This window comes from Diachasma alloeum, unplaced genomic scaffold (genome assembly GCF_001412515.2).
Source record: "Diachasma alloeum isolate Michigan unplaced genomic scaffold, Dall2.0 Dall_scaffold_01260, whole genome shotgun sequence".
Taxonomy (NCBI): domain Eukaryota; kingdom Metazoa; phylum Arthropoda; class Insecta; order Hymenoptera; family Braconidae; genus Diachasma; species Diachasma alloeum.
Window position 1 is genome coordinate 36,985 of NW_021681369.1, and position 27,584 is coordinate 64,568.

The window sequence follows — 27,584 nt, forward strand, 5'->3', positions numbered from 1 at the left end:
TAATCCATGATTGAAAGCTATCTTCGCAGCATTGATTTTCCACTCTGATGGATTCAAGGATTGTTTAATCTCTCTAGAGGAATACATATTTTCTTCTTTCGTCCTCTTGGAGTTGACAAATCTGACGTAGCAGATTTTTTCTGGTGATGATCAGGTATTTCGGGAGTCGCTGAACCGCTCCCAAGATTTTTATCCAGAGTTCTTTCTGAAAGATTTTTCGAATCTTCAGCAGGCTGATGTATGGGACGCATGGAAAGAGGATTTTCAATTAAAGTTATAGCGATGGGTGTCTCGAAAGTCGGAGGTTCGATAGATACTAGTTTTTGATGGGGATGGAAGTCCAATACTCGCTCACTCAAATTTTAGCGTTTCGTTGAGTTAGTTATGTCGATCATTGTCGATCTCTTGCTTCACTCCCCGTTGCAAATTCCCCGAATCCAAGTTACATGAATCACCTGTCATTTTAGAAAGAACTGTTGATTAGATATTAAGTGTCGTTCAGACAACCCTCGTCGAATTAGTGTGAAAATATGTAAACTTAAGTTCTCATTTATTTAAAAAAAATATCTTCATGATGGAGGGAAATCAGCTGGCCAAATATTACACTCAATTCGGAACAGAAATTTTTTTTTAAAGGAATTTCATGCGAGACATAAAAAGGACTTCAAAGAAAATACCTACCGAAAACTGCGTGAACCCTTCTGAGACTTTCACTGGCTGTACTCGCTCATCAATCCAGAATTCATCAATATAAAAATTGAAATCATCTTTTGAAACGCATGTAGGGGAGTTTTGGAACAGATATCTAAGGAATTCTATGACTCAGAATAAAAATACGGATACAGGGAAAAGAAATTAAGAGAGTGAGAGTGAATGGGACTTACGTGCACAACTACGCCTTGTAGGCTCAGAATAATTCGAAGGTATCTAGTTTGACATCTTGATTGGCACGTGCCACATGAAATTAATTCTCAAACACTTACTTTGACAGCTGCACGGATTTGGGTTGTATGGGAGTATCGTGAAGTTTGAGGAATGAGCATAAAATGAAAGAATTATTGAATTCTCTGGGAATTATCCATATTGAAAGAAGCACCACTTGAACAGTATTTAATCAGAGTTAATGAGATAAGTCTTTCCTAATTTCGTTTGAATTAGACGAGTTTTACCCGAAAAATTAAGATAGATGAGTTTTATAAGGAATTGTGAGGTACGTTTGTTTATTCAGAAATTCTGAAATACCCTTGTTTTAAAAATAAAAATGAAATACCTTTGTTTTATTAGAAAGAGTCGAAATGACGTCTAAGTTTCTTGGCTTCATTAGCAGCTTTACGCTTGCACAAAAGAGATATCAAGAGAATTGGCGTAGGTTTTTTATTTTATTTTTAATGGCGTTTTTGAGTCCTCTTTTCGGGTCTGATTTCGGCACTCTATCCAACCTCATGCATGCGGCTGTGGATTCTTCACTGTACCCTATTCGCACTCCTATAGAACATAGGAGTAGCATGGGAAACCATAGGAAACCACACCGGTACAGGGAGTTACTCTATTAGCAATCTCCCGCTCGCCGGAGCCTTCCGTTGAAAAATTCGGTTCCACTGGGAATCGAACTCACAACCTTTCGCACACTAGACTTGCGTCTAGCCCACTCGGCCACCGAGGTCGGTAGGTTTTTTATCATATCTTTAGCGATCCGCTGAAGGGTATCCTGATTATTAAAATGAATTACAGACGCACAGACGCTCCCAGTGTAGAATCTTCTTTGTGCCAAATTGATATGTTTAACTGCGATGGTTTTAGCATGAAGGGTGTTGCCTGATTCACACAGATTATTGTTCAATTTTTTAATCAAACTATCGCGATGGGAAATAACACGTTCAAATACATTCAGCATTTTTTGCGAAATGCCCAACTCTTTCATTATGGGAACGTGATTTATTTCATTTTCTTTCAATTTCCTATTGCAGAAATACCTTTCACATTTTGCATGACGGCCGAAGACATGATGAGGTATATTTATGCAATCTTTACATAGATTTTCAACTTGCTCCTGCTCAGGGATCAATTGTTTCCTTCGATAATGAATTGCTGCCATTATGCCTGTACTTATTCGCAGACTTTTTAGCCTTGTTGGACCTCATAGAGAATACAGTGCCGAATGTGCTGCGCATCTGTCACCATTATATATACTACTATTTTAAGAAGTTACACAGCTCTTCCAGGCATGATTATATAGCGTATTCAAAACAGTAAGGTTCACTCTTCAAAATCACAAACGGACGCGTAAATATTTAAATTTTAACTAAGACACCGCACTCCATGAAAAACAAGTAGGCGACTGCTGCCATGCGGCTGTACGTATTCTACTGAGTAGGGCGTCTATTCTTTTCTCGCCATCAACATATTGATTGCGGGCTTCCGAATGGATGCGTTTTATAGTAAATGTCTACCTAAAATATGTTTATAATTTTTTTCCTCTATATGTTTATTATCGCAGATATTAGGCGGTTTATTGATGGAATTTTTCTGTTCATTTATTGAAGAAGGTTTGTGTAGGTGTATAATGTTTATGTTCACTTTCCATTTCGATAAATGTTTTCTATCCATGATTTTTTTTTCGTTCTCATCAATTCCTACTACACTGTTAAAAATTTTTGTCTGAATTTTTCGTGTCAAATCCCAGAAATTTTAAACAATTGAATTTTCCACTGAAATTTCAGGAAATCTTGACCTTGAAAAATCAAGTATTTCATCGATTTCCTCACCGAATTATGAGAAAATTACTGGTTACTTCATTTTTCAGTTCCTTTATTCCATGAAAATTGGGAAAATCAAGAAAACTCAGGGGAAATTTTAACGAGAAACATCTTAAAAAACTAACAAATATAATCTGTTGCTAGAAAACTTCCGATTTCGGCCTGCGACATATCGAAAAGAATTAAAATTCTCTAAATTCATATACATATATGATTGAATTCACAGTTAATGTATATCCGCAATGCGGTGCTGAAAAGGGAAACGAGGAATGAAAATTGGAAATCAAGAAGATATATCGAACCAGAGAAAAAGAATTACGTATGGCATGTATATGGACCTGGACAACTGGAATACTATGGAGAAGTGGGATTGAAAGAAACAATTGAAATTGAATCGGAGGGGAACTGATGGGGGAAAAAAAAATTTAATCCATAATATTTTAGAATGAGCATGAATGAAGTAAGCTCTCATCTAGTTGAACTTAAATAAAAGGAAATAGTACGATTGTGAGATTGGGATACTCGTTATTGAGATATTGAAGAGATGAAGTTCACATACAAAGTTGAATATCTTCGAACCAAATAATCCGCTGGAGTCCATCTTCAATACGAACTGTTGCAATGTTAAGCGGGAGCTTCATGCCAATTTTCAAGTCGATATCTCGATTTTTACTCAAGTTAGAACACGAACAAGGATTTCAAGTCAAAAACAGAAAAATCCAAATATCTCAAAAACCTTGTATGAACGGGTATATATGTTTTGATTGATTTAGATAGAGGATATCATGCCGAATATTTTGAAAAAAAATTATTGAAATCGGTTGGATGTTTTCCGAGATATTTGCGTGAAAAAGTTAAAAAACGAATGGTTATTGCTCAAAAACTAATGGACGGATCCAGCTGAAGTTTGCCATGGAGTTAGTCTCAAGTTATACCAATTAACTAAAAAAATTTCAAACTTTTTAGATTGATTTTTCCCGTTTAATTTAAAAAATGACCACCGACTCGACAGTGTCACGAACAGACATGGTCCCCAAACTTCGTATTTTTACGTTTCAGACCATTCTGCATCATTTCCAAGCACAATTAGCAAATGTGAAAATCGAACGATTGCAATGCTTCCATTCGGACGCAAAAACGGACAGATTAAGGTATACACCTAATAAAAAAAAATCTTTTCATCACCATTCACTGAATAATGCTCCTATCGATCAAGAAGGATAAAAAGATGAAAATAATATAAGAATAAAAATATATATGAAATAAATGTACATCCCCAATAATTTGTCGCTCTTTGAATGTCGATCTTCAATAGTGTGCAGTAGATAATCTCATTTTTTTTCATAACGTAGATCCGTGCTCCACAACTTCCATAGATTTTCCGTTGCTATAAAAAAAAAACAAGTGGATAATCGCATTTTTGGTATATGGGTACAGTTTATATTGCTAACAAATTAGCAATATGCTTCCGAATGGATTCTCTATTTTTAAAATTTATTACTCTTGTTTTCATTGTTTTCAATAGTGACACCCATATGACTCTCTTATGATCCCTATATTACCGTTTTATGAGCCCATAGAAGCCCTATATGACCCCATCGGGCTCCATGTTACATCTATGTGGCCCCACATGACCCTATATAAGCCCACATGACTGCATATCACTCCATATAATCCCGTATGACCCCCATATGACTCTTGTATGAGCTGCTGCGATCCTTGTATGACCCCATAACACCATATGACTCCATATAACTCTCATTTAACACCTATATATGACTCTATATGATTCCATATGACCCTATATGAACTCCATATAACCTCATGACCTCCATATAACCCCATATGAGCACATATGACCCAATGTGACCCCCCATATGACCCTGTGTGACGCCCATATAATGCCATATTACTCCAATATGACCTCATGTAGTCCCTGTATGAACCTCATATAACTCCATATGAGCCCATATGACCCTCATATTGCCACATGATCTCCATATGACTCCCGTATAACTCCATACGATCCTCATATGACCCCATATGACCCTGTATCATCCCATATGAGCCTATTATGACACCATATAACCTCAGATAACTTTCAAATGACCTCATATAATCCCCATATGACCCTGTGCAACTTTTATATGACCCTATATAATCCATATATGACCCCCATATGAGCTCCATATGACCTAAAGCTTCATATTGCTACCATGCAACTCAATAAATAGTTGGAAACTTAATTTTGAACGATTAAAAAGCTTCCATTCGGAAGCAAAAATCGAAAATTCGAAAAATTTACCTTTCCACTTCAAGAAATATCTATGTATTCGGGGGAGATAACGATATTTTAATTTTAAGAATACTTTTCTGCGGAGCAATATTAAATTTCTAGATGTCTACAAAAAAATCCATAATTTTCCTCCCCTTTAAATCCTGAAATATTTTTCAAAAACCTTCAGGAACTTACTGACCTCTTACGCTTACTATTTCACTTTTGAAATTTGTTCTGACAAAATTCTTCTTACTATCTAAGAATATTAACGAAATTATTTGAACTTACGTTGGCTGTTTCAAAGAGTTGATGGAAAAATTTTAGGGTTGCGACTCATTCCACTCGGAAAGTGATATTAAATTTATCTCCACATTGCATACCCTCAAGTTCCACTGTCAGGTTTTGCGAATATGGTGGAGTTGATGGAGCTGGTGCATTACCATCCTCTTTTGATGCCATTGGAGGTTGCATGTCCCCGGGCTGACCATTCGCGCTAGGAGCGTTACCATTCTCTCCCCTTGACTGATGATGGTTTGGAATTGATGAGGTCCTACTGTTGCCCTATCTAGCACAAACCAGAATCGACCATGAAGGCATTTATACCGTCGAGCTCTAACTCCAACCAGAGTGACATAAATCTGCAGTCACTCTCGATAAGTGGGGACCAGGGTCCTGACGAGCTCGCTTAATAAACTCGCAGGGTAACGCTCCATCCATTGTGCAGGGATATAAAGGTATTTAAAACGAAAATTTCCTAATTCTGATATTCGATCCTCCCGTGCTTCGGTTGTAGAGTCCACTTGTTGGTTCTGAGATGATGCAACTGGAGGTGTTGGTAGTAGTTCACCTACTCGAACTGGTGGAGATGATGGTTGTGAAGGTTCTGGCGATTCAGAGGATTGAGAAGAGAGCGGAGCTACTAAGCATACTGCAGGTGCTGGGCATGTTGCTGGTGTTGGAGATCCTGTTCCATTGGTATCTTCAGAGTTGAATCCTTGAAATGCAGGTGGTGCTTGTGGAGCATTCAACTGATCGCAGTCGTCAACAAATTCTTTCCCTTCTGGGATGAGCCAATATTTCCCATGAGCACATAAAAACATTTGAACCGTCACTCCTGCGAGTGAAGCATAAAGCTCACCACCTGGTGTATATGACTCAACCATCGTGTCCAAAAGGTCGTTGATCTCACTTCTATGCTGTGGTATATTCATCACAACAAAGAAGTTCTCCATCTGAAATGTAGCTGGGAATGAATAATATGAGTAAAAAAAATTGATGTATGAAATATAGGTAGAGATGGTGACAAATAATTCTAAATGAAAATGATTGTAGTATTGACAATTTTCCAATTATATTGCATGATATGGAATTTGGAAAATTTCAATCAGTTCGCATCCTGTTTAAAATTTCATAAAAACATTAAAACGTTATAATTGAATCGAGGAAATTATCGAAAAATTAAAAAATTATAAGAGCAAACAAACATTAATTTTTTTTTTTTTTAATGAAATAAGTGAAGGAATTATTCCAAATTATATGTAAACAAATGCCAATCACTCTTTTAAAAAAGTTGAAAACTGAATTGAGAAAATACAAACTGCAATTTGATTAAAAATAAATAATGCGAGTTGAAGAATTCTTCGAGATTTTTCAATTGTATTCCTTTGAGTAGATTGTGAAAATATTTGCAAATCACTCCCCACGATGCTCAAAACATCTTGGAAAGTTTAAAACTGAATTAAGACAATTATAGGTACAATTCAAAATCACAAAAACAAAATGAAATAAATTCGATTCAAATGAACTCTAAAAAAAATGTTACACTGTAAAAATGAAAAATAGATGAATGAGTAGCCACTGAGTATTCATTTTGCGAATTTCACTAAAGTCCGGTATATTCAACTTGTACGCTTTGGAATCAATCATTAGGGAAATAAAATAACAAACGTTCAGATTTATCGTAAGTAATAAAACAAATCACTTAGGGTGTATACTTACATTCCTAATATAAAGTTGTCAAAATGAAATTAGAGCACGGCACTAATAAGATGCGAACTTGATTACTGCTACGACACCGCACAAGGGCAAAAGTGATCTGATATCGAGCAAAGATGTTACTGTTTATGTAGAGCATGAGGGTGGTCTTCTTTTCTATTGTTTTTTTCTCCATCAGGTGACAATGACCGCGACAAACTGTCTTCTCATAACTGATAGTTCACAGCTGAGAGATGAGTCTTTGGCGTAGTAAATGATAAGTGCATCATGATGTCTACTGTAAGAAATTAAAGTGAATTGAGTTCTTACAGTTTCTGACATATATCGCATGCATCTTACATACAAAAGAATGGTAGTTGATGCAGTTTCTTCCTTTTGACATGAGTATCATTATCTATCTCTGGCAACTTCAAAGACGAGGAATCATTGCTCACCTCGGAGAAGCCAAATACAAAAGTAAACAATGTCGTATGGTGTTATGTCCAGAGAAAGATTTAAGCGTCGAAAGGACAAGTTTTAATTATTACATTGAAAACAAGGCTAAAATTATTAAAAATTAGATTTATTGGACGACGCAAAGTTTATACTCTTATCTTTCAATAATAAGGGAAATTGTCAGATGGGCTTTAACTGGAATTTTCCTGGCGGAAAGGAATTTTATTATTTGGGCAGACGATTCAATTTAGGGATCTCAAAAGATTTAGAGTTGAATTTGATTTTAATTTCGAATTCTGAGTTAATTTAATTTACCGAAACAAAAGTATTTAAATAACAAAAATTTAACAACTGAATTATTTCGCATTTCTCTACCCCTGGAATGATCTGAAGGATCTAATTTTGGTCTTATATCGCAGATTATGTTACTCACAGTTAAATCGGCTTTTTACAGTTATATAGTTTTATGTGTAGATCCTTGGATAAATCCGAGATTTCCTCACCAGTAATTAGTCAAGCTAAAAGCTATTATGTTCACTTCACAATAGTCTAATTCCTTAAATGTAAGAAGAGACACCACTCTCGATTAAAGGAACTTTATCCCCGGATAAAATCAATTGTTCGTTATTATTTTATAACTATTCTGCGTAACATCGACTTTGCACTGCTACCAACGGAAAGATTGAAAAACCGGATCGATTAAATGAACTACTTCCACCACAATTACTATTGATCCGCGGCTGCTTCAAGACTCACTCAAATTGTTTTTTCTGGTATTTTAATATGAATTTTGGGGTCATTTGTCACATGGGCTCCAACGAGACCATTTTTAATTGGTGGAAAATGTATGACTTTTCCCACTCTGTTGATTTTTATTGGGGAAGTAGTTCACTCGGCCTTTGGGTTTTTGATTATTTGGTTTTCGATCGTTTCTGTGCGTGCGAACCTTGGTATTGTGTAATGGGGGGATGGTGATGGAGCATTTTCATCATTCTTGCTCTCATTTCCATTATTTTTGGAATTATTAAGCTCAGATGATGGAAATGCTTTCACAATTTTTTTTTTGTTTTACATTATGTCTATATTTTCATCTTTTAAATTTAAATTATCATAAAAATTTTGGACATTACATATGAAATGGCAAAACATTTTCATTGTTCATAAGAATTTTTCTTTACATGAGTTACATGGAGCTGGATAATGATACTCATGGCTAAGAAAGAAACTGCATCAACTACCATTCTTTGTCTTTAGGATGCATGCGATATATTTCAGAAACTGCAAAAATTCAATTTAATTTAATTTTTCCACCGGACATCATGATACATCTAAAATATAAAACGCAGCTGAGGATCCTTTATCACTTACAACACCAGAGTGAGTGACTCAGCACATTATCCAGAATCGGCCCTGTATACCTACTGTTCCATTTCACTTTAATGGTTGGAATCCACAATAATAAAATCATTTAAATTCTCTTGCGTTAGTTAAATAGCTACCTGTTTGTCTACAAATCGTATAATACCAGAAACTACCCATTTCGGTGGAGAAAACCTCCATTTCCGGTTACGAAATGCTCCCTTCCGGTGAAGCGGCCACGTGGCAGATTCAAGCTCTCTAGCTCTTTTTTACTATCTTTTGGTGGATGATATCCACTAAGATATCTTTAGTTTTGTGAGTCCTTTCGAATTATTCACCAGAATTTATGATTATTTGAAATTACTTCGAGTCACGTTTTGTTAATTTTTTGTAATTTGGAAAATTCCGGAGTTGGTAATAATTTGGCAATAGCGGAACCCGTCAGTACAATTAAATTTTATTATTCGATTATCAACCTATACCTTTCCCCGAATAGAGTCTAAGATATTAGTTTTTGGTCCCTCTCTAGACTATCGGTTTTTGATTTACTCATTTTCTCATCCACGCATCCACCCCTCTCCTCATGATCCGCACATTGAGCAATCGAGTAAATCCCGTACCCTCGTAATTCACATTTCTGCATATAGTTTTTGTTACGTTTCTTGTTGTTATTGAATTTTTGGGGGAATCAGTATTTAGTTTCAAATAAATACGGTTCCGTTTACGGCTCGTCGATTCCGCGTTGCTAAAAATCATGGGGCGCCCTAAATGTTCGAAGCAAGGATGAAATGAGCTGCTTATTGTTCCCGGAATTCAGTTTTGTCGTTTTGGTTTTGGCGTTTCAGATTTGTGGGGTTACGAGAACGAAGGTAATGATTTGGCCTTGTTTGGATAATCGAGAATTTTCGGGTTAGGGTTATTGGTTATTTGTTGAGACCAAAGAATAATCATTACAAATATTTCTTTCGAAATGGTCGTGAACATGCGATGGTGTAAATTAGATATCCAAAGAGAAAACCTCCAGAATTGGAATTCAATCATATTAATCTTGATAATTACTATTTTTTAATATATAATCGTTTATAAATGTGGGAAGACCAATGTCCCTACGCAGGCTCACTTGTCCTCATGCCCGTTTGACACATGTTCCTATGCTCGTCTCGTGAGTTCAGTTAAACGGAAAGGTTATATCCGAACTAATGGCATCGTGAGTATCCTATTTTGTGATAAGACGATACTAAAAATATCTCGAAGCATAAAATTATATTTCAATTGGAGAGCCCAACCGTTACAGTGATTTTTTCATCGGTTTAGTCCGTTACCAATTGACAGTTGGTTGCAAAACATGTATTATTCTTCAAGTGGGCCACTGCGTCACTTCCTCGCTCAAAACTGTCCAGGAGCTGGCGCCCTCTGGGGAACACGAATGCCCGCGAGGCTCTCACGAAGGCCCCGAAGCTATCTCGGAGTCTTTCGACAACCCTCGACATCCCGACGTCTCTCGAAGACGGTGGCTCCCTTAGCATAGGTGTGATGGCGCCGAATGCGATTCAAAATAATACACAAAATTAAAAAAGAAAAACCCAAGTTCTCTCTCATGACTCTTGCTCAGTGATGCCGCGAGACGAGACAAGAAACTGTATCCTCTCGTCTCGTCTCGTTGCTAGGAAACCATTCTCTCATCTCGTCTCATATTGAAATACGAGAGCAATTTCTTCTCTCGTCTCGTTGAGAATCGAGAAATTCTCTCGTCTCATCTCCCCTTATCTCATCTCTATAATCCAATTTGGACGGAAAAAATACATAGAGGGGCATAGAGGGGTAGGCCCTGCCGACTCTCGGCGCGCCTCTCGTTTCTTTCGTTCTCGACCGGCTTTTCTCGTCTCGTCTCGTTTCTGTCATTGTCTCGAATGACTCTTGCCGTCTCGTCTCGTCATGTCTGTCGTCTCGTTTCTCTCGAATCTCGCGGCATCATCACTCTTGCTATCGGTTGATGACTTCCCGTCTAGTGATTCATAACCACAAACCCACACGCAGAACGGTCGATAATAAAGAATAAATATTTGTGATGAATTTATCACGTCACATAGTATAATTTATGCATTTTATTGAATTTTTAAGTATCTGAAACCTCAGAGAAGGGATTTTTAATCCTATTTTACCATTATAACGGAGATATCAACATTTTAAAATTGTGAGTTTCTTATCTTGCGCCAGTTGATGTGAATGGAATTTTTCTCTTATTATTCAATAAATTATTGTTCATTGGTGTCGATAACTTGCCTTATCGACTAAAACAATGACTCCGATCGTATTCAACGTAACAGATTCTTAAGACTTTCAAAATGATGTACCTCGCGACATCTGACCGAGCATAGGGACAGGGACGAGCATCCGTACATTTATCGTAGATACGCGACGCATTCGGTCTGATGTTTTGTACAGTCGGAGTCAAAACTTTTCTCGGATGACAAGCTACCATGTATTTCGATTTCAATTGAAATAACTTCCTCCCTTAGGGTTGGGAAGCTGAATAGAAGAGGAGGAATGTCATTCAAATATTAGGTGTATGACTTAATTCTCGGCCTTTTTTCGACAATTTTGACATTTACTTATAAAAAAATGAATACAGATCTTATTTTCAGATACAATCTTGAAAATAATCACGGTCATTTTGCACGTATTTCTCCCATCTATCGGGCAATTGTCGTATTCCGGCTCGGAAAAAAGATGGTGGTTTTGACTGGATCAAGTCATCAATGCTCTGCCGGACTTCTTCAGGAGATTGGAACTGGGTATCCACCAGGTAATGTTGTAGCGCCCGAAAAAGATGGTAGTCAGAAGGCGCAAGGTCTGGAGAATACGCCACATGTGGGAGAATTTCCCAGCCCAACATGGAGATAACTTTCACGGTTTCTATTGCTGTCTGTGGCCGCGCGTTGTCCTGCACCAAAATTACTTGCCTCGTACCACTACCACTAAAAGGTCTCTTTTCCTCAATAGCATCACTCAATTTCACCACTTGCTCCTGATAACACTTAGCAGTGACGGTTCCCCCCTGTTCGAGTATCTCATAATAGATTACACCTTTGGAATCCCACCCAATACACAACAATAATTTTTTCCCGTGAATGTTCGGTTTTGCAGTACTCGTTGATGGCTCCTCCGGATAAATCCACGACTTTGGTCTCTCAGGATTGTCGTAACATATCCACTTTTCATCCCCAGTCACAATTTTATGTAAAAAGTCTTTTTGTTTGAATTTGGTTAGTAGGCATATGGCAATTTTACACCGTCGACTTCGTTTTTTGAGATAAGATGATGGGGCACCCAATGACCTTACTTCTGTATCCTCCCAATTCTTCTTAAACGCCTTGAAATAGCTGATTGAGTCACTCCGAGAGTATCAGCAAGCTCTTGTTGTGTTTGACAGGGATTTTCATTGAGTAGGTTGTCCAACTCCTCGTCCTCAACTTTTTTTGGTTGCCCAGGACGTTCTTCATCCTGGAGATTAAAATTTCCTTTCTGAAATTTTTTAAACCACTTTTTACATGTCCTATAAGATACACAGCACTCTCTCCCAAGGCCGAACAAATCATTTCTTGTGCTTCTGCAGCAGTTTTTCCAAGTTGGAATGTGAAAAGAAGAGAAGGGCCTCAAGTGCTGCTTGTCGAACGATATTTTTATTTACTATGTTTTTTGAGGTTGTGTTAATCAGACCACAATCGGACTTGAGTTGTTTGATAGCTCACAGATGGGGCTTCAAAACACTCTTTATTGCGGAAATTTTTTGAAATTCAAATAGGTGTTCTCATCAACTTAATCTAGGGGCCGAGAATTAAGTCATACACCTAATAGAACGAACAACTTCAGATATTTAATTTGTTGACTGATGCTGTGATTCATCTCCATGTTTATCATTACTGAATGTAGATCATGGAAAATTGGAGAAAATGAGTATACACGACTATTTGATTGTCATTTGCGACGTTTCGATTAATATTTAATCTTCCTCAGGCTCTGAAAACCAGCAAATACCAGAAAATTAATTAATATTTATAATAAAAAATTCATCGATTAAGAAATTGTAAACAAGTTAGGGGACATGCCGAACCTAACCTCCAAAACGTCAAACGTCCGTCTAATAATCTGAATATAATTTTTTAGCACCTAATAAACACAAATGACTGAACAAATACCTTGACAATCATAGTATGAAGTCATTATAAATATTAGATATATTAGTGTTGAATACCGAATCCGTAACACAAAAATAAAAACACGCAGAATTAGGCAGCTTATCAATCACCCCGGAGACACCTAAGCTGATTTATCAAACGATCCCGTTAACAATGGACCCACACCATCAACTCCTACGATACCCACCTTCCTTCCACCTAGACAAGAAGCCCTGATACATTCGGATTGAGCTCTGGGTATCTTCTCGCTTATTCACTGTATAGTTCATGCAAATATGAATCATCTCTGAGATGTTCCGTTTCTTCCAATTATCCTCCGAATTCAGGATGGTCACATCTAAAAACTGAAACCTGTGATCCAGGTCGAAATGATGAGTTTCCAACGCAGTCTTCTCTTTCTTCAAATATTTATCAGGTGCACAGTCATTCTTGTGTTGGCGAACTCGGTCCCCAAGCCTCCACTTCGTCTGCCCGATATAACATTTCTAACATTCACAGGGGATTCGATAAACCACCTCAGACCTATCCAGCATCGGAATCTCATCCTTGAGCCTTGAATAGAGGTCTGCCACTCTCCTCAAGTTATAAAATACGAGTTTCGAATCAGTGTCACTTGTTATGTTCATTTTATTATTTTTTTGCTTCATGTTTCAGTTTAAAAAAAACTACGTTTTTTTTACTAAAGTAGGGAGTCATACAGCGCCTCACTACATCTAACGTGGGACGATCAAAGTCCTCTCTCACACCTGAGGACCACATTTACACCTCAGGTGTCGCAATCATTCTCGCTAGAGAAGTCGGCTGGCTCTCGCCACTCAGTGGACATCTCCACCTCTCACCATGTATATATTCATACCAACTCACTTATACATAATCATACACCGATAATAAACTAATTATCTAGTTTGCAACCATTGTCTCGCGTAGTGGTTCGATACCTTCCCTACCTACAACCACCTTATATCCTACAAGACTTTTCAGAGAAAAAGTCTGATGCCCGCACTCCCGCCCTCCCGTGAAAATATTCTTTTTGAAGGATCCCAGCATTCTTTCTTGGAAAATAGTCCAAATGGGAATATTCTGTCTTTAAAGTTTTACTGTATTTTAAGATCAATTTCAAGATAATCACGTGATGAAAAAAAGCTGACACATTTGACTCATTGCATTTGATTACTTAAATACAGAAATGGATCTTAACCTGGCATGTTAAAATTTGATATAAAATTTGATTAATCTCCGTATTGATGTAATTCTAGGTCGTTCAGAGGATGGCGAATAACCTTGAAGTCGCTGGCAGACAAAGAACCCATTTAAACGGTCGAGCGGCACGTTTGCGCTCTGCTCTGGAGCTTTTGCACTTGGTAAGACCTCATGACACATCAACGATACTCCATTTAGCAAGGTTCTACATTCTGCATCAAATGGATTTAATGGAGCTGGTTCAAGTGCTTAAAGATATACAAAAGGTAATGAATACGACTTTACCATTGACCCAACATTTCCTCGACAAATTGACCTTACTACACACAATGACTTATTACACACACTGAAATCAGTAAAACAAAATGTACATTGTTCAATTTGATGTTCAGCTCCGTGAAATTAGCAGACCAGGGTCATCCGATTGGGTCAGCAATTAGCTCAAAAATACGTGCTTTTTATGTGCCTTTCGTTTACGGAAAAACAAATTTCTGCTCAAATATTTTGACCAAAAAATCGATTTTTTTAGATTAGGGCGTTCATCTAGCAGACGAATGGGGTCGAATGAAAATAATCAGTGCACAAAAGTAAAGAACTAAATATGTGACAATTTTCTGCAGGAAAATAATTTTATTGTTCCTGAATTCTCCCGAATTTCCCAGGACGTCAAATATGGTCAGGGGAGCGTAGCAGTGTGTCAAGTTCCTCGAACCCTAGTGTCGGTGGTTGCCCTTGGGGACAGATATCCTTCATTTTAAAATCAACCAAAAATACTCTCCGTCATTCAGTAATTTCCTGATTGACTAGAAAGGACCTGGATTGTTAGTGATCTGAATAGTTTAATTCAAGATTTAGGGCCAGTTTTTTGTTTAATTGAACCAAGGTTAACTTTTGGTTGAAGTCAAGTTAATATCCCCCACCACTGAGCCAATCGGAGATCTTAATTCGTAACTAACTTTACTTTAGCCGAAGTCCAACCATGGTCGCCTTAACCAACAACTGGTCCTTATTCTATGGGCCCGAAAATGAGACACTACTTTCCAGGCATCATGGGATTCATTTTAAGGCCCATTAGAAATTTTCTGCTTCACTATTGCCTGCTTGAGCCGTCATTAACCTAAAATTTAGATTCTAAATGGCTCAATTGGAGATGTCTTCTGTGCGCCACAAAATGAATGAATGCTTTCAACAAATGATGCGCCCCAATGGAAAACCCATTCGTAATGCTTGTAATATTATTACGTCTTAATTGTCATTTATAACGGGCCTCCAAGTGAGTCAATACTTTCAAGGTATCCAATTTGAGGCCTATTAGAAATTTTCTGCTTGATTTCTGTTTGTGAGTCTTCATTGATCGAAATGGTTCCACTCAAGATGGCCCATTAGAAATAACCATTAACATTAGGAAGAACCATAACATTAGAAATAATATTTAAATAAGAAATATTGTTTCTTATTTTAATGAGAATTTTTTTTTCTTATTTTGATAAGAAATATTGTTTCTTATTAAAATAATAAAAAATGCACCGGGGTGGAGGATGAATCTTGGGCCCCGAACGCAATAAAAATAAATTGAACAAGAATAAAATGAAAATAATGGGGAAAAAATTATTGGAACCCAACTTAAAATGAAGACAATAACGTTTTTCGAGCACATTCAAAATTCATTGTAATTTTGAAGACTTTGTGGATAAAACCGTCATCATAGGGTGGAAGAGACGTGAATGTTTTGCGCACAGGAAATTGATTTATTTGAATCAAATAAATAGGTTTATTTACTGTTGGAATATGGCTCCAGCTCCTGGTCCTAATACAACATTATCTATAGTATAAGACATATCTGTGTAAGCTAAGAGGGGAACGAGATCGTGCGCATGCGCAGATCTTGTCCCAGGCCGGTTGCGGCGTGTGTGCTGTACATTCCTGTACGAGACGTGTGGGACGCTAGATGCGAGACGAGTGACGTGCTTTATTGAATAAATCTTGACGAGTTAATACAGTGTGTTAATTTATTGTGTCCCAATTCCGCATAATCTATCAGGTTATGGGCTGCCAGTCACACTTCAAGTGCGCAATAAAATAAACTGTGAATAAACTGTGAATAAGTGAAAAGGAAAAACTCAAGTGGAAGCCAGGATTACCACGTGGACTGAGCAGTATGATTTGAGGCCAGAGAGACGAGAAAATGGAAAGTCAACAGGAAAAGACGAGTAAGTAAAGTGATTTACACAGGTGGAAAAAGAAAAATCAAAGAAACAAGCGTCTCCAGGACGGCAATAAAATTACATCATCCCGAAAGCTTGGCGGGAACAACGAGTAAATCGGACACAAAAATGGCCGACAACCATGAGTCACCGACACGTCTAAAACAATTTTCGTTAGAAGCCTAAATAAAAGTCAATTAAAAAGTTGGGAAAAATTAAATTAAAACAATGACGTGAATCAAGTTTTTCATGTATATGGGGCTAGTAGAGTTGGTGAGCTGAAAAACATTAAAAATAAAGATTTTTAGAGGAATTTGAAGAGGAATTTAATGAGGGTCGAGCAGTGAGGGGGGTCGGTTAGCATGGTGGGTGCGTCGCTGGAACGGCGGCGCGTAGTAATACATAAAGTAGAGCCCACTGAGATGGTGACGCGTATATAAAACATAAAGTAGAGTCCACTGGAATGGCGACGTGTAGAGAGCATGGACGGGGGTAAGAAAATTGAAGAGAATGGTAAGGGCGATGAGGTTGACGAGAATGACGAGGACGTGGAGAAAAGATCAGGTGTGTCGGCCGGACGAGATAGAGATGAGTCAGTAGTAGCTGATGCTCTCAAAACAGGTAACAATAAACCCCAAATTAAAAGTACTGAATACCTAGAACCAAAAGTTCAAATAAAGTACCCAGAACAAACTCACCCAAAAGATCCAACGAAGAATTATACTAATAAATCGCGAACTGAAATTCCAGTGCAAGACAAGCTAGAATTAATTTGTACAAAACTGGACTCGGTGACCAGTGCACTTGTCAAAGTTGTGAATATTCAGAGCAACACAAGTCGCTTTTTGCCGGATATCATCAAAGAGGTGAGAGAAGAGGTACACGAATTGAAAAATGATCAGGATGACAGACTTTCCAGCATCGAACAAAATCTGGAGAAACTGTTGACGTGGGCTGAATATGAGGACAATGGTAATGAGGTGAGAAATTGGTCAGATTTATCAGATAATGGCAGAGATCTTGACGAGGATGGGGAGTTGGACGAGAAAATTCAGAATATTGTTAAAAGACAGTTGGAACAACTAGAATCACAAATACTGAATCAAAATAGTGGAAGCACCAAAGAACGTAATGTTAATGTGGTTGCAGAAACTATTAAACTAGATCTCATAGACGAGGGGCCATCAGTTAAACGAGATTATAAATTAGATAGTAATACTCGATTTGAACATTTCTTTGATTATTTCAAATCAGAAGTAAGATCTCGCAAGCTATTACATGTTATAGATAGTAGTATAAAATTTAGAGGAGATCAAAAGACTTTGGACGAGCATAAATTCGAGGTGAGAGATATATTGATTAATCACATAGATAAAAATTATCATTCTAAAGTAGTATCAATGCAAGATCCTGTTGAAATATTAAAGAAATTCAAAGAAATCAAGAAATATGAGAACAGCATTTCCGCAGCCTCTGTAAGACTGGAAATTACAAACATGAGGTATGATATTACCAAATGTATAGCTGGTGAGTTTTGCGATAAATTTGAAGAAGTTATTAGTAATTACGTAAATGCACCTGATGATTTATTTTGTAAATGCACCCCTGACTTATGACCAATTGAAAACTGTTATGAGACAGGAAGAAGCGATCAGGAAGCAGGACGAGTCTAACAGCAGTGAGGTAAGAACCGCAAACTTTGCAGCTCAAAGTGCGAGAAGTTTCGAGTGTGGAGGTTTTGATCACTTTGGTCGAGACTGTCCAAAATCAGGTGAGGCATACAAGTCAAAAGTAGATACTGAAAATCACAGTTCGCGTGGAAGAGTTTTTCGTGGATCTGGGCGTGCAATCGGGTCATTGAAGAGAAGGTCAGATAATGCGAATGACTCTATAGGTGGGAAAAAGGGTCGATTTAACAAGCCAATAGGCAAAGGAGATAACAGGTATTCTAAGTCCAAAGTCCATAAAAAATCAGTAAGGAAGACTCAAGCAAAACCTCAGGAACAGATAACAAAGAAAAGGGTGAGTCAATTGAGAACTGTTCAGAAGAATACATAGACGTGAATGATAAACCATGTGTAGGTCAGGCAATGCATGAGGGAGTAAATCTCCATAAAAATAAGTTTATCACTAAATTTCTAGCAGATTCTGGTGCTACTGAGCACTTAACAAATTCGAAGCTAACATTCAAGTCGATTGACGAGCAAACAAAGGGTGTGATTAAATGTGCAAATAAAAATAAAAATGTGGACTTGAAAATGGAGAGAGTAGGTCAGGTAGAAATCGAATTGTTAAATGGAAAGAAATTTGTATAGACGAGGTTATATTTGTTGATGCTCTTCAAGCTAACTTACTGTCACTAAGACGTTTCGCAGAAATGGGTCTTGGGATTTATCTGGACGACAAGAGAATAGACATCTTTAACCCAGATTCTAATGAATTATTTATCTCCGGTGTGTATAGAAAACCATATTGGATTATCGATTTGAAAATAAATAAGTATAGTCAGGTCAGTAAACAATTCCAGAAGAATACAACTAGACGAGTTATAGCCAATATGGTAGGAGGTGAGACTGAGATCAGAAAATTTATGACGCGTAGTGTCACAGCTAAGCTAGGTGAAGTTTCGGGTAAGGAAATCCCAATTAAGGGTGGCGAGCAAATTGTAGAATCATCAACCGAGGCGATAGAGAGTAAACAAACTGAAGTTTGACGAGACGACAATTTGGGTAGTATAGAGAACTCCAAATCAACTTTAGATCCTCTCCTACACTCGAACTTTGATTTCTCAATTTGGGACAGGAAAATAAATAATGCAGATGAGGTGAGACTTTACGAAAGTGACGAGACTTTTGATACGTTTGTGGATGATAACGATAAACTTCGTAGTAATCATAATAAAGCATTATTGTGACACGCTAGATTTGGTCATGTTTCAATAGCATATCTCAAAGCAATTCAATTGAAATTCCCGGATAACAAAGAATTAAGAGACGTGATTTTTGACGAGTCAATAATGGAGTGTGAGGTTTGTTTAGCTTCTAAATTCAACAGATTGCCATTCCCAAAGATAAGAAGTCGAGCAACAGAACCTTTGCAAGTAATACACTCTGACGTAATGGGGCCAATATCTCCAACCACATATCCGAAAGGATACAGGTTTATATCAGTCTTCATTGACGATAAATCGAGATTTGCAATAGCATACCAGATGAGAGCGAAGAGTGAAACAGGTCGGTGTTTTGAAATGTTTGTCAGGAGTTGTAGAAACTTGTTGGGATACGATGCGAAGGTCTGTTATCTTAGGTCAGATCAAGGGACAGAATTTAGCGGAGGACATACAGTTGAGGTGTTCAAAAGATTAGGTGCGGAATTACAACTGGCGAGTTCTGACACTCCGGAACATAATGGCGTCTCAGAAAGATACAACCAGACAATCCAGAAAAAGTTCCGTACGTACATGTTTGACGCGAAACTACCAGAAAACATGTGGGATCTGGCTCTGTCTGCCGCTGTATACGCGTACAATCGAACTCCTCACAAATCTAATGAGATGAAAACTCCATTAGAAGAGTTTATACCGAAACATAGCTTTGATATTAATCAGATAAAGAGATTTGGCTGTTTGGCGTACATGAAAGTTCAGAGAAAAGTAGGACCTAAATTTAGAGCAATAGGTGTGAGAGGTGTTCTGGTTGGTTACATTCCAACAGGATACATATTGCTGAAACCAGAAGAAGGCAAATTCTATGAAAGTAGACATGTCAGGTTCAATGAGAAAAAGGTCTATAGTGATAAGTACAAGAGAAGTGAGATCAAAGATGTCCCGGAAGTTCAAGAAGTGATGAACAAAAATGATTGGTTTGTAGGTTTTGACAAGGGTTCTAGCGAAATTGATGAGACATACAAATCGGAGGGAGTAGCGAAGAGAAAAAGGGGTAGGCCGAGAAAGGTGACTCCAAAGTCAGAGATAAAAGAGGTCGATGAACCCACCAGTGAAACAGCGCAAGAATCAAACCTTACAAAATTACCAATCGACGCGAGTTTAAGTTCTGGATTATTTTTGGCTTGTTTATCACAGGGTGAGGGTGAGTTAGGTCTGGACAATTCAATTGACGAGGTCTGTCACGCTTTTCTTGCTGATATCAATTCTGATCCAATCAATTTCAAAGATGCCATGCAGGGCGTAGAAAAGAATAAATGGACAGTTGCTGTAGACGAGGAATTAAATTCGATGAGTAGAAATAATGGATGCAAAATTGTAGACAGACCTATCTGTAATCAAAATGGTCAGAAAGCTAATATGATTGATTCGAGATGGATATTTAAACGCAAGTTAGAAGCGACAGGCAAGACACGTCATAAAGCAAGATTAGTAATTCGAGGTTTTAAAGATCGAAATGTTGACGAACTAAGAGAAACTTATGCTCCGGTATCCAGAATGCACTTGGTCAGGGCCGTATTTGCTATTATCAATAAATACAACTGAGATACATGTCAATTGGACGTTAAAACGGCGTTTTTGAATGGTGAGATTGACGAGGAAATTTACATGGAAATCCCTGAAGGGACTCCACATTTTGATCTGGAAAGAGAAACTAAAGTTTGTAAGCTGGAGAAGTCTCTCTATGGACTTCGAATTAGTCCCAAGTGATGGAACAATAAATTCACTGAAGTAGCCTTTGTTGTAGGATTTGTAAATTCTGATCTAGAGCCTTGCTTATTTACTTGGAGTCGTGAGGATAAATTCTTAATCTTATTATTATATGTAGATGACATTATTATGGCGAGTAATGATAAACTTAAGCTGGATGAGGTTAAATCAGCACTGAGTTCTGAATTTGAAATGACTGTTCTAGGTGAGCCAAAATAATTTTTAAATATCGCAATAAAACGAGATCGAGAGAACAGAATATTAAAATTGAGTCAGGAAAGATACGTTCAGAAATTATTAATTAAATACGGGTTTGAAAATTCACATCCTCAAAGAACTCCAATGTTAACTACACAGGCATCGAATCATGAGCGCAAACTGAGAGAATTGGACGTTGCGGGTGAGATCTATGTTATGACAGATGAGAGAATGAATTGTCCATACAGAGAAGTAGTAGGTAGCTTATTATATCTAGCAGGGACGACTAAACCAGACATTTCCTACGCGGTCAATGTGTTGAGCAGACACCAGGTGAGTCCAACAGATGAGGATTGGAAAATGGTGAAGAGAGTACTAAGGTATTTGAGAGGTTCTACTGCTCTAGGTCTANGAAGCGACAGGCAAGACACGTCATAAAGCAAGATTAGTAATTCGAGGTTTTAAAGATCGAAATGTTGACGAACTAAGAGAAACTTATGCTCCGGTATCCAGAATGCACTTGGTCAGGGCCGTATTTGCTATTATCAATAAATACAACTGAGATACATGTCAATTGGACGTTAAAACGGCGTTTTTGAATGGTGAGATTGACGAGGAAATTTACATGGAAATCCCTGAAGGGACTCCACATTTTGATCTGGAAAGAGAAACTAAAGTTTGTAAGCTGGAGAAGTCTCTCTATGGACTTCGAATTAGTCCCAAGTGATGGAACAATAAATTCACTGAAGTAGCCTTTGTTGTAGGATTTGTAAATTCTGATCTAGAGCCTTGCTTATTTACTTGGAGTCGTGAGGATAAATTCTTAATCTTATTATTATATGTAGATGACATTATTATGGCGAGTAATGATAAACTTAAGCTGGATGAGGTTAAATCAGCACTGAGTTCTGAATTTGAAATGACTGTTCTAGGTGAGCCAAAATAATTTTTAAATATCGCAATAAAACGAGATCGAGAGAACAGAATATTAAAATTGAGTCAGGAAAGATACGTTCAGAAATTATTAATTAAATACGGGTTTGAAAATTCACATCCTCAAAGAACTCCAATGTTAACTACACAGGCATCGAATCATGAGCGCAAACTGAGAGAATTGGACGTTGCGGGTGAGATCTATGTTATGACAGATGAGAGAATGAATTGTCCATACAGAGAAGTAGTAGGTAGCTTATTATATCTAGCAGGGACGACTAAACCAGACATTTCCTACGCGGTCAATGTGTTGAGCAGACACCAGGTGAGTCCAACAGATGAGGATTGGAAAATGGTGAAGAGAGTACTAAGGTATTTGAGAGGTTCTACTGCTCTAGGTCTAAGATATGCTGGTGAGACTGATGTGATTGAAGCATATTCAGATGCTAGCTTTGCTGATTACAAAGGATTATTGACTGCATGTGGTTTTGTAATTAAACTATTTGGTCATTCAGTTATTTGGAGAACTCATAAACAGTCTTATGTAGCCCTATCTATTTGTCAAGCAAAATATGTTGCGATGAGCGAAGCGAGTCAAAAGATGTTGTCTATTTTCAAATCTCTGAAATTAATATTTCCACCCCAATTGCCTGACATTGTGGTGCGATAATAAGGCAGCGACGAGTAGTGCAGAAGTAGATGGGGAAAATAAATTAAGACATATTGTAGATGTCAAAGCCCATCACATTAAAGAATGTGTGAAACTCAATCTGATCAAAGTAAACTGGATCAGTTCCAGAGATCAATTAGCTGACGTGTTTACCAAACCTCTGACGTTTGAACTGCACAAGCGCCAAGTTGACAAAATAATGAATGTAAATATCTAATTATTGTCTTACTGTCTGTTTAGAGAAAAAGTACGTAAACTTGATGATGGCCTTATATGGAGGACTCAGAAGCAGTCGGGAGGGAGTGTTGGAATATGGCTCCAGCTCCTGGTCCTAATACAACATTATCTATAGTATAAGACATATCTGTGTAAGCTAAGAGGGGAACGAGATCGTGCGCATGCGCAGATCTCGTCCCAGGCCGGTTGAGGCGTGTGTGCTATACATTCCTGTACGAGACGTGTTGGACGCTAGACGCGAGACGAGTGACGTGCTTTATTGAATAAATCTTGATGAGTTAATACAGTGTGTTAATTTATTGTGTCCCAATCCCGCATAATCTATCATTTACAAAGTACCAAATTTTTTTTTTAAAGCAAAAATTTATTCGGGACTGCTTGCACTAAGCCCTGTTAGCCAAACAAATCGTCAGAATAAATTTATTCGACATTTAGGCCTGGTTGCGACAAGCCCCGTTAAGAACATCGTCAAGTAAATATAAACAAGTGGGAAATTGCCGATGTATAGCATATAGTATAGCTTTTTTTGCTAATAAATTGGCAATATGCTCCCGAATGGTCATGTTGCATTTTTTTTCTTCCGTATATGATTTATATTTTACTTTATTTCATTAAATTGAATAAGTTTCTTTTCAATCAATTATATCAAATTTCCTCTTCAGTTGAATTTTATAATTATTATTATTCTTATTATTTTCTCTTATAGAACTTTTTATTTATTTATTTATTTTTTGTCATTATTCTTTCATCACTCTCATTGTTCCTTTGCAGCATTCATTTTATAAGCTACATTTCATGTTTTCATTGAGTTTGAAACATCACATTTGAAGAAACCATGAAAAAGCTAATTTTCGGGGAAACTGATGAAAAATTCGAAATTTCTAAAAATTATCATAAAATAATTGAATCAACGGAGGCAGTTATCGTAACCATCGTTCAACTTCCACTTGAAGACATCAATACAAACATTTCAAGCCACGATACAATTCATTCGAGGCCAGGAATCCAAAGATATCTGCGGAACTCTGATTAAAAAAAAAATTTTTTTTTGCAAATTTTCACAAAAATCACAGTAATGATTATTGCTATCGTCTTCATCTTCGAACTCGGTCGAAAGGGCATCTCAAAAATTTTTTTAAGGCGTCATTTAATGAATTTGAAACATTTTTTTAGTTATCGTAAAAAAACCGATTTTTGAAAAAATTCTAAAATTTTAAAAATGCGTTAATGAATTGAATTTCAATTAATGGCAGTAGATGGGACTCAGTAAGACCTACATTTGCGGAAAAAAGAAGATTGAATTTCATTGTTGAACTGGCGAAAAATTGAAGAAAAAGTTTGTTACATACGTACATACATACGTACACACGTACGGACGCGGTCTAAAAATTGTATTTTTGGACTTTTGGATCATAATGTGTTGATATAACACAAAAAATCGAAAACTTAAATTTGGTCGATTACAATGCTTCTATTCTGACGCAATAAATGAAAAAAAAAAAAAAAAAAAAATGAAAATAATCTGGTGAGCAATTGTGATCGAATGTTCGTGGAAGGTATTTTGCCGAAAGACATAGTGTATCGATGTATCCTCACTAATTCCCAATACTACCACTAGTTGTAAAGTACTTGGTCAATATTCATGACCAAATGGCTGAATGAAAGCACTCTATAACGGGTTCCTAAAATTATTCAACTGTAGAATAAATTTACTCCAGACATAGATTTATTCGGACAATTTATTTGGCTGACAGGGCTTGGTGCAACCGGCCCTACGACGATTTAAGAAATTCGTCGTAGAGTGTTTTCATTCAGCCATTTAGTTGTGAATATAGACTAAATACTTCATAATTAGTGGTGTATTATTGACAAATAGTGATAATACATCGATACACCACGTTTCTTGGTAACATACCTTTGATGAACTTCCGATGCAAATTGACCAGCAGTTTTTTTCTATTTATTTCGATACTGGGCATTTTTTTCAACCTGGCTTGACGCAACCGGGCCCAAGAATATTTCTTCATTTCAATGTAATTTCAATCTAATTTCTTTATTTCAAATAAATTTATTCTTTGTACTAAATAAGTATGCATTCAATACTAATAATTAACTATCCCTTTGTGATGTGTAACGTGACATTTTTATTTGGGGGTTAAAAATGCCTGGTACCTTCGCCCTTCTTCTCCAATATCTAAATTAACCCAAAATAAAATAAATAATGGGCGCCAGATAATTTTGAGCCGAAATGATCAAACTGGAAGTGCCCGAATTTCCAGTCCAAACACTCAGAAAATTCCTAAACGACAAACCAAAAACGAAGAGAACTAGATTTTTTGGGGAAAGGTCATATCCACGGGTCGCTCAGTATGCTAGGTTGTGGCGAGAGGGGTGGATTTCGGGTGGAAACGAGGTTATTGGAAGGTCAGAAAACCAAAAATGATCGGAAAGCCACATTATCCTTACATGTTCCATTATTGAATTCCAAAATCAACAATTTTACATAATTTTCATACAGAAACAACAAAAGAAATGAAGAAAATAAAAATTCTTACTAATCATAATGATAATGCTCATTTTTAACAAAAATACATGAAGTTTTACTATTTTCTTCGAAAATAATTCGAATCTCAATTTTATAAAAATTTGACTCAATATTATTTCCTATTATTTCTAGAATAACAAAATTCCTCAGGTATTGTGAAAAACCTGGGAACAATAGAGAAAGATACGAAAATACGAGTTAATCCTCAAATATTCGACATTTCCTGGAATCGCGGGAAGAGATATACGGATGCCCATGAGAGTAAGAGAGAGAGAAACATTGAAACCCAGTGTTATACGTATAACGCATGTGGGAAACGACATACCCAAAAATTCATTACCACTAACCTCGCGATTTCTCAAAAACGGCAGAGTAAAATTTCGAAAACCCAGAGCCAAAATACTCGGGCAACTCTAGCGAACACGGTAAACCCAAATTCATAATTTTAGGTTAATAGGTTAATTAATCCACCATGTTAACCATGGTGGATTTTACATGGGAGGAATTGCTCGCGTAAAGCGATAGCCGCAGTTTGTAGGTGGGGAGGGTTTTAGAAGGGTGACGGAAGGGGAATACGTCCCATTTGAACGGCTGAGACTCTCAGCGAGGAATTCTCCACTGAGAGAGAGACAAAAAACACCCCACGAGGGCGAGAGAGACGCGAATACAGAAACCACTGCGAGTGGAGCTCAAGACCGATTTCCCCCTTTTCCGGAGGAGTTTTCGGAAAACCACAAAAGTTCTCATATTTCTCAAACGAAATGCCATATTTAAGGAGCCAGTTATTGAATAATCGGAGCCGGAGTTTATACTGGAAATGACCCTTTTAAGGGAATTAACCACCACATTTGATGGAGCGGAACACGCGAATTATCGGGTAAAATACGAACATTAACTGGAGAAAAACAATGATCCCGACCTGATCGACATTTCACTTTATTTTATAAAATAAAAAAAAGGAATCTCACGAACCACAATGACAGAGGCAACACGTGGCTGAGGGCATGCGTGTGCGAAAAGAGAGAGCCGAAGCTAATAAAAATTAGTTCGAAAAAATGGAAAATTATGGCCGAGAACTCACGTTTGAGGGTTTCTTGCTTCGATCGTTTCCCATTGGCGCCATTCCAAGGTAATCCAAGGGCACGGGAAGCCGAACAAGTAATCGAATTACCACTAAACTTTCAAACCGTTTTCGGCGCAATCTTGACCACGGTCAAAACGTAACTAATTGACCCCCTCAGTGTAGCGAGACAGTTATGAGGTGCGAAGATGAATTGCCAATCAGGATTCGCCTGATTGACCAAAGCCCGCCTACGACCGCGAAATTTTGCGAATATCACCGAACGAGCTCAAGGAAAATGAAGGCGCAACTCTAATTTAATTCCAACTATCTGAACTCACCCGAAATTAATTAATTTACACTAAACAACTAATATTTGAATTGAACTGAGCCGAACAGGTGAACGTTCAGATAATTACGAAGGGTTTTCGGCGCCTCCCACGGATCGGTTCTCCGGGATTCCTGAGGTTAACAGACAACTTGTTAATAATTGATTTTCCACAATCGTAATATTTTCTCACGAAACTCTAACCTGGCGATTCGCCGGAGGCAATGGTTGCACTTGCTTGAAACGACCTTCCACCAAAAACACAAAAGGTAACCAGTTAACCCCGAAAAATTCAACCAAATTTGGGAGCGCCGATATTCCAACCGGACCTAATCGATTTACCGCGGGATTGACAATAGGGTTGATCCCATAAAAATTAAAGGATGACTCATAACTAGGCCCTCCTTCGCGATAATTCCATGGACCCTCAAAATCGCGTAACTAATCAGATCTCGATCATTATAACAGTGAACAGGTGGAACAACCAAAACTCTCTCTCTCTCTCACTCTCTCTCTCTCTCTCTCTCTCTCTC

General features: G+C 37.5%; 1 protein-coding gene across 5 annotated transcripts in view; it reads left to right on the forward strand.

Moving 5' to 3' along the window:
- Nucleotides 1-27,584, forward strand: part of LOC107046270 (F-box only protein 21) — a gene marked incomplete at its 5' end in the record, with an annotated part of 94,753 nt that overhangs the window by 34,249 nt on the left and 32,920 nt on the right. For all 5 annotated transcript variants that reach the window (XR_001461529.1, XR_001461530.1, XR_001461531.1 and 2 more), the window contains 1 exon segment: nt 14,279-14,488. Coding sequence is in view for 2 of the 5 variants with exons in the window: in XM_015268857.2 (XP_015124343.1) it covers nt 14,279-14,488 (210 nt within the window).